This window comes from Morone saxatilis, unplaced genomic scaffold (assembly GCF_004916995.1).
Source record: "Morone saxatilis isolate NCDOM2014 unplaced genomic scaffold, NCSU_SB_2.0 Contig24, whole genome shotgun sequence".
In the NCBI taxonomy this organism is placed as follows: Eukaryota; Metazoa; Chordata; class Actinopteri; family Moronidae; genus Morone; species Morone saxatilis.
This window is the reverse complement of record NW_023339807.1, coordinates 22,385,998-22,394,862: the sequence shown is the minus strand read 5'-3', so window position 1 is coordinate 22,394,862 and position 8,865 is coordinate 22,385,998. Positions and strand designations below refer to the sequence as shown.

At 39.4% G+C, this 8,865-nt stretch overlaps 1 protein-coding gene across 1 annotated transcript in view; it reads left to right on the top strand.

Moving 5' to 3' along the window:
- Window positions 1-8,672, top strand: part of notchl (notch receptor, like) — an 11,663-nt gene extending 2,991 nt beyond the window's left edge. The window contains exons 4-11 of the mRNA XM_035672784.1: window positions 613-833; window positions 1,599-1,923; window positions 2,879-3,054; window positions 3,821-3,882; window positions 4,339-4,462; window positions 5,761-5,858; window positions 6,064-6,395; window positions 7,406-8,672. Of these exons, the coding sequence (XP_035528677.1) occupies window positions 613-833; window positions 1,599-1,923; window positions 2,879-3,054; window positions 3,821-3,882; window positions 4,339-4,462; window positions 5,761-5,858; window positions 6,064-6,395; window positions 7,406-7,916 (1,849 nt within the window). The 3' untranslated portion in view covers window positions 7,917-8,672. The remainder of the gene's footprint in view (window positions 1-612; window positions 834-1,598; window positions 1,924-2,878; window positions 3,055-3,820; window positions 3,883-4,338; window positions 4,463-5,760; window positions 5,859-6,063; window positions 6,396-7,405) is intronic.
- The last annotated feature ends 193 nt before the right edge of the window (window positions 8,673-8,865 follow it).

The following is an 8,865-nucleotide window of genomic DNA, read 5'->3' as shown; positions in this document are numbered from 1 at the left end:
TTGGTGATCCCTCGACTTCCCAGTATTTTGAATGATTGTGAAGACTTGAAGTGAAGATGGCCAGTCAACCCTGAAATCCACACTGCACAACAATACACAATGATACACAATAATGAGTGGGTACTTTTACACATCCAATGTTGTTACCATCATTAGAAAATAACTACTTAATTTTTTTAGTAGATAGTAGTGTATCAAGGGCATCTATGAGCATCTAAGATTCAAGGCGAGGCAAAATACTATCATCTGCATAACAATAAGTGTTAATACTCAAATTATTTATGTAAGACAAAATAAAAGGACGCCAAGGATAGAACCTTGGGGAACTCCATTATGTACAGTAAGACAGTCTGAACGGAGCGATATTGACTAGCAGGGATATTGATATTAATTGTAATACCCATGCATATCGATTTTTGCAGTACATTATGTCAAAGGTATGCTTTCTTGATTTTATGTTTTGTAAGAAAGTGCAACCTTTTGCAAATGATTGAGAAGGTTCCAGATTTTATTGAGTAAACTAATCCTGACAAATCTACACATTGAAACAGGACTCAGTAAATACATACATGCTCTTTCCTAATGTTTCCTTCTCTCTCCTCTCTTTCCTAGCTCCCTCCTTTTCCTCCAAGTGGACAACAGGCCATGCTCCCGTCTGCCCTCTACCTGTTTTCCCTATGCCACAGAGGCAGCCAGTTTCCTGCGTGCCGTAATGTTGCTGAAGACCTCCTCATTCCCCATGCTTGATGAGCTAACAGTCGTCATCAGTATTAGAGGAGTCCGAGAGGAAATAGGAAGCAGAGAGGAGGAAACTGAGATAAAGGAAGTCAAAGGTAAGTTCACATGTCCTGTCACACACGCACATTTACACATCCAGCTTTGAATTTCATCCAAACAAAACACTATAAAACACTTTTCCGTTTCCAGTGTGTAGGTGTTGGTCATCACTACAGGTTTGAGTTTTGGTTGTTCAAACATTTTAACTCAGAGAGGGAAAGCATGAACCAAAATGAAAAAGCAGGATATCTGGTGAAAATATAACAAGTACTATAAATTAAAATTACTTTACATTTATTTTTTATGACCTTTGTGATGCTGGCTGGTCAGAAGGCTAGCTCAATACATGCTAATACGGATTCCACCATGGTTATGGGCAGTAGTGCTGTGTTAGGGTCACCAAAGCAGCAGTTTAGGTGTAAGCATACCATTTAAAAATAAAATATAAATTAAATTCAGATTATAGATGATTGGGTTTAGGTAAAGGTTAGGAGAAAAACTTCTGTCTCTGCCAATTACTAGATCTGTATCAATAAGAATATGCTTGAAGTATTGAGTATTACTTTAAAGCCAGAGGCAAAAATACTGGGCTTCATCACACCAAACCAGTGAACTTTTTTAAGAAAGTTTAGGATTTTAAAACACAATCACCATTTTACTCATTGTGAGGAACATTTATTGGATGAAACTGAGCACTTAATTTAATACGACCACATACTGATATTGACTGTTGATTGATAGTGTGGTAAGTATCTTGATATGTTTTTCATGCAGCCCTTACAATAATTGTAAAAATTAATTTTGTAATCTTCCTCTCAAAGAGCCGACGCCTGCGTGGCTGTGGGCCGTGATTGCCATAGCGATCGGCCTGCTGCTGGTGCTGGTCCTGGTGGTGTTCTTGGTGGTGAGGAGGGTGAGGCAGCAGCGGGCAGAGAGGGAAGACGGCAACAGGGTGAGACACCGGTCCACAGTCACAGACAATGACCCCAAATCCAAGGCCTTGACCCCGCACACAGCCCACCAAGAGCAGAGGGTCAGATCCAGCAGAGAGAAAGACAAGATCAGCTTGAGGAAAAAGAAGAAAGCAAAGGAAGCAGAGAAAAAGAGAAGGCGGGAACCGCTGGGGGAGGATGCCATTCGGATGCGGTGAGAGGAATTGCTTTGAAAGACATGAGAGGATGTTTGGTCTGCTGGAGGAATGATGTCATGTAACAAATATGGTGTATTCTAAAACAAGTGAGAGTTCATCCAGTTATTAAAAAAGGCTGAATCTGTTGGATATTACTTTTATCCTGTTATACAGTATGTATTGTACATTCACATAGTATTCATAACGATTTAACAGTTACTGAAAGGAGGAGGCAAACTACTCATTAACTCTTCCTCTCACTCCCAGTGATTTGAATCTCCAATGTCCTGTTACCTTTTTTCTATTACTGCTATGAATTAAACAAAAATACCAGATATTTCCTGGTTACCACATCTCAAATTTAAAGATTAGATGCTTGTCTCAGTTTTATGTAACTGTAAACGAATTAAAGAGCTTTGGGTTTGTGAATGTTGGCCTAACAAAACTTTAAGATGTCCCCTTGGGTTCTGAGAAATTGTTATAGGCCTATTTTGTAACATTTGATACTATAGATGCTTAATTGATTCGTCTGGAGAGAAAAATGAACAGACTAATCAATGATGAATATAACTGATATTCACAGCCGTCATGAATGTGTATTGAAAATATTGTAAGAGCAGGGACACTGTCAGTGTCCTGGTGGTCAAGTGGGTAAGAGCGCATGTAATGTCCCCAGTTAAGTTGCAACCAGGAACCTTTGTTGCATGTCATTGGCCTCTCTCTGTTTTTTTCCTGTCTTTCTATACTGTCACATACTGTCAACTGACAACAGCTCACTCCGGGCTGTGAAACAATAACTATCTCTAATCCCTGACACGTTCAAGGGTCCAGGTGCATTTCCTCGAAGTCTACAGTACCAACCCACGTATGTTTACATTTTAGGCAAACAAACCCTTGTATTCTTGGGTTTGGGTGTGTCGCAGAGCTCTTGAGTGTTTTATAAATCAAATCAACTGTGCTTTTGGTTTTCAGACCTCTCAAAAGGGACCAGGATATAGGAAGTGACACAGACTTTACCCAGAGTTCAATGGAAGACATCAGTGCGAGATGTTCCAGGCGACAGGAAGCCGCCTCCATCTGTGACCACAGGACCCAGGAGCAGAAACACTACCGGGCTGGAACCTCACAGCCACGCAGACCTGTACAACGTGAGGTTTATTCACTCATTCACTACTCACTTACTCAATCGCTCATAGCTCCCAAAACTTTTATTCATCTGGGAATCTGGAATATATTTTTTACCACGTCCAGCATTATGGTCACAAAAATACCTGTTTCTGATTGGCTTAAGACAGCTCAAACATTTCTGAAACAACAGATTGATCACTGTTATAATTCAGAGTGTAAGGTGTAAACCACAGCTAACTATAACATTTTATATATACTCTAATTTTAAACTCAGTCTTCATTTGTTTGGTAAGTGTCTATGGTATAAATGAAACAGCAATGGTGCACTCTGAGGTTTTCCTAATGTAAAAAAATAATGGGACTCCCTCTGCACTACATCTCATTCTTCACCTCTATTTTTTATTGTTATTTCTTTACTGGACTTAAATAGAGATTCAACAATTACTGGATGAACAGAAAATTAATCATCAACTTTGATACGTTTGGATAAAAATGGCAAAAGATCTGTGGTTCCAGCTTCCCCAAAATGAAGGTTTGCTGCTTTTTCTGTTTTATATAATTGTAAACTGGGTACCTTTGAGAGTGATCTGAGAGCTCAATGATTACAGCACAATATCTCATAAACAAGACACTATACAGAGACTGTGAGTAAAACAGGACTCATACTGATATACTGCGCCGTACAAAGTTACAGTTTGAAAGAGATAACATGTAATAAATCCTTCCATTTATAGTATTTTTATGTGTATTCAAATCCTTACACAAATAATTCTGGTTCCCTCTCAGCTCCACCTAGAGGATGGGAGAGAAATGCCATGCCTCCTCCTCTGCTCAGTCCTCCTCAGCAGGTCTGTCTGTCTTTTTTTTTTATAGTGTTTTTTTAAATCCAATTTGTAAGGACCCATTATTATTTAGGGCTTAGATTTAACCATTGGGGCTGTATTTGTTTATTCTCCTTCCCATGTCTTTATGGAGATAGTGACATGGTTCACCTTGCTGTTATTCAGAAGAGTAAGACATGCTCTTAGAGTTTTTTTTTAACTTCTATAAGTCTCTTTAGTTTCCTGTTTTACTATTTTTTCTCGTAAGTGTAGTTATGTTTCTGTTTTAAAAAGATTTAAATTTGTTTAGAGCTTGATTTTAATGCTTTGTTGTTTAAGGGTTAGGGTTAGGGTTAGGGTTTTTTTTTGTTTAAACTTACTATAATTATTGAACACTGTATAATGCCAAACTTAAACTGCTGAATATGTAAGTATATGTGAAATATGTATTATATATTCATCATGGCTTGCTTGTGTTGTCAGTCGGCAGAGTGGTGTGGCCCGGATGGGTCTGTGGTTCTGATCCGAGCGGTGCGTAGTGGGCTGGACAGAGTGGTTTTGGAGCTGCTGAGAGCAGGAGTGCCCGTCAACAACACTGATCATACTGGTAATGCATCAATCACTAAAATTAGTTACTAATATGACATTGGCACTCAGAAATCTTTTAAGTATTTGCATGTAATTCTTGGTGTCTGTTTTAACCTTCTTGAAGTAAGAGCAATGTGAATACCAGGAATTGTAGCTAATTTGATTTAAATTACAGTTAAATAATCCATCGCATAAGGAAAGTAGGTTAAAACATTAATGAGGAATTATGTGCAAATGCAGTTTTCATGATATCCAACCACTTTCCTGCAAATGTTATGTCAGCACTGAGGTCAGAAGCAGAGATTGAGTAATTCTGCTTTAACCCCTTCATGCATGAATTGGTTAAAAATGTCTGACTTTGTAAGTGCTTTTTGACTATTATTTGGGCTTTCACAAACATTATGTAATAGTCCACACTTTCTGTGTCACAATCATTCAAAACACTGGGAAGTCGAGGGATCACCAAAGTTAGTCTGCTTCAACATTTTTAAATTTCATATCAAAATATGTTAGATAGATAGATAGATAGATAGATAGATAGATAGATAGATAGATAGATAGACTTATTAGATCCCAAGCTGGGTAAAGAGGAACTAGACGGGTACAGTGAACAGATGTATGTACAAAAATATAAGTGGAGACTGTATTGTTATGACCAGAGTTTTAGCTGTTATTGTACAGTTAATAACTCTGGTCATAACAATACAGTCTCCAAGTTGAGATATTTCAGTCTGAAAGAAAGACTAAACAACATTACACAAAAAGTCTTAAACTTACCTACCCACATGTCATATTTGGTCTCACCTTGGAGAAAAATAACATGTTGAGCTCTTGATCCATTATTTCCTGTACACTGAGGGGCTGAGTAACTGGTGTAACTTACCCCGTTTCTCTCACATCCTTCTTCTGTGTCCCTCCTCTCCCGACCTGTGCTCATTTCTCCGTGGCTTCCATCTCTTCCTCCTCCTCCAGCTCCCCTGCTGCCCTCCTCTGACTCAGAACAAAGTTAATGTGCCTTAGTGCTCAAACTCAGTTTGATGGACGTATTAACTTTGTTGCTCATCTTACTCCTTGCTTTTGCTGTCTCTTTGTCTCTCTGCTCTTCTGTCTGCCTCTTTTTACATCTCTTATTTTTGCCTGTCTTCCTGTCCTCTTTTTCACTTTGGCTGAAAAAAATTCATCTCTGCATCCCATCCCTCCATTCTCCCTCTCTTCACCATCTGGGCTCAACTCTGTTGTGTAATGGTTGTTCATTGGCTGACTTACTCCCTCCCCTCTTCCCCCATACCTCCCCTCCACTCACACTGTCTCTCTCAGGGAGATCAGCCCTGCACTGGGCATGCTCAGTAAACCACCTCTCCCTAACAAGGACCCTCATTCGCTATGGGGCCGCTGTGGACCTGCAAGACAATAAGGTAAGGTCTTGTTTCTTTATCAGTGGTTCATTAATTATATATCATATAATTATAAATATAAATTTGATTATCCATGTTTTAAGTTGTACAGGTGACTGGTGTATTATTATGTGATAGTCACTCTGAATGGTTGGGTAGATCACCACAACACTTAAATATCCTCCGCACATCACATAAGTTATATTTACGATTATTTCCTTGATAGGGCGAAACAGCGCTCTTCCTCTCCGCCCTCCATGGTTGCTATGATACGGCCAGACTTCTCCTCCTTCATGGTGCCAACCTTGAGCTGCATGATCGGAGAGGACGTCGTCCGATCGACGTGGCCAGAGAGGGCATGCGTCACCAGGTGCTGGAGCTCCTGTTAGCTCACCAAATTCAGAGAGGGCCCGTTCCCGTCGACTCGGCCAATGACATGCTGTGGGAGGAGCGTGCACTGATGTACTCGCCATGGGTCGGATCACAGGGCCTGTCTGGAAGAAGTGCCTCCTTCTCTGGGATCATAGGAAATCGAGATATGACCCCACCTCCACAAAAGTAAGGTTTCAGTAATACACTGCACACAGTATGTTTTTGTTTAGTTTCTGATGATGTGCCACTAGATGAGTAAAAGAGAGATGAGTGAGAAATGTACAATTAGAGCTGAAATGATAAGTCAATTAATCAGTTAATCCAAGAGTAAAATAATATGCAACTACTTGATGGTTAATAATGAATAATTATCACTTTTCAAGCAAACTGTTGATTGTGAGAATTCCTTAGTTGCAAGTGAAAGTAAACTGATAATAGACTGAATGTAGAGTTGGTTGAACTAAACTGATGACATTTTTCAGTATTTTCTGACATTTTATTGACCAAAAGTTTCACAATTAACACTGTGAGCAGAGTGGATCAAAGGATGATGAGCCTTTGCTCATTTTAGCCAGTTAGCAGAACATCACATAAAACTTTTAATTTGCTGTTGGCATCAAACATATTTTACACATTAACTAAATAAGAGGAATGGCTACTGGGTGCTATAACAAAATGACTACACTGTTAAGCACAGGAGTATAAAAGTGACTTGCAGCTTGCAAATTCCTTGTGAGAGGTAACAATCCATATTCACACATTGCAGTAAATCAGTATTCTCACAGTTTGAAAAAAATATTTTTAATTGTAAAATATGTATGTCACACAACATTGAAACCCCTGCAATATACTGTGATGAAAATAAGCAAAAACCTGGAGTGGATTTTTTGGGGGGAGCTTTACAAATCTAAAGCCAGTATAACCATCAGCTCAACTTCCTTGAGATGGGTAATCAATCACAGTGGAAATGAAATTTTTTTGTTTCAGTAAAAAATCGAAAAGCTGTCTTGTGCTAAGGCAGTTACTGTCCTGAAAAACGCATCCTTGATGGTGCATTCAAAGACACTCTAAAGTTGATTTTAGTGTTGGCTTTCTAACTCTAAATTTGTATTTTATGGGACAAACTGACACTTTTCTGCAAAACCTCTCTGTTACTGTTACAGTCTAATATAGGGATGATTTTCTTGTCTTGCCAGTGATTGGTCGATGAGCCGAGTGCAGTACCCCTCTCCTCAGAACTGGCGACCACAGCTCAACCAATCAGCAACAGCACTGGTCCCGCCAAGAATCATGGGCCGCTCGCCTCGGCCAATCAGCACCTTACAGGAGGTTACTTCAGAAGACGAGGATCGGGACAGGCACCAGGAAGTCCCCAGAGCTGCAACACCTCACTTCCTGTCGCCCCAGCCTGCCCCTCGGCAGCGTTCCTTCTCATGCACCCAGCATGCATTGCAGCGTCGCTCCAGTGGCCACCAGCCAGAGCCCAATTATGTTATTGTGACAGACAGAACAGCCAATGAGCCCATAGAAAGAGTGGTTGTTTCACCTCCCGCAGATGTTATCGCCCAATCAGATCGCCAGCCAGTTGTAAATGGTGACAATCCCAGTAGAGCAGAACAAGCAGCAGTGAGTTCAGCAAATTCAGAGCAGAAATCCAGAGGTGAAAGGTCAAACAACACTGCTGACTCCACACAAACAGCCTTGTAGAGAACAGACAGAAGAAGCCACAGCTGCCTTTCCATTCAGCCTATGTGAATAAGATAATGACTTACAATATTGACAGAGAGGCACTGAGATTAAGTTTGGCATAAGGTATATTTAGTTGTTAAGCTCAGTGCAAAGCAGAGGGCTTAGAAGGAGGCCCAAAGCTGGAGGGAGTCCAACATTGATTTATTGGGACCTTAATTATTATCCAAAATGCATCTGTTGGGTGTCGCCTGACGGATTTGCTTGGTTACTTGTTACATTCTTGTCAAATTAATACACAGCAGCACTTACCAAATCACCTCCCCAGTTTGCCTAAATTATTATTATGATTATATTTTTTACTAGGGAGTGGGACACTGTTCCTTGTAAATGATCTGTCACATGACAGAGTCTAATAGGTAATATAATGACATGTCTGAGATGTCAGTCAAACGTGATGAACATCACAGTCAAACTGAAATCTTTATAAATACTCTAATATATTCATATTTTCTTGACATTCAACAGGTCATATTCTGATTATTGCGGAAACGAACAAGGAGAAGTTATTTTTTAAAATATGTGCATGGTTGGCACATCCTGCTGATGCAATAAAGTGACTGTAAATAATATGGATTTTGTATTTTATTTTCAAATGACCTTACCTGGTTGCCATGGTGGAGTGGGTGGAATTCAACAAACCCTGAAACCCAACAAAGCCTGACCAATTTGATATGTCAGGAAACTTTAAAGATTCCCACAACCATTTAAATTAAAGCTATTTTTTTGTTGGAACACTTTATTATATTGTTATTATTTATCATAATATATTATAATATATTATTATTAGAAATGATAATGTTACATAAGATTTTATTTAAACACAGGAGAGGCAAACAGCACCTAAACATAGGCCTGTCTTCAGTGCCAGACACTTTTATTGAGCAATAATTCACACCAATAAACTCAG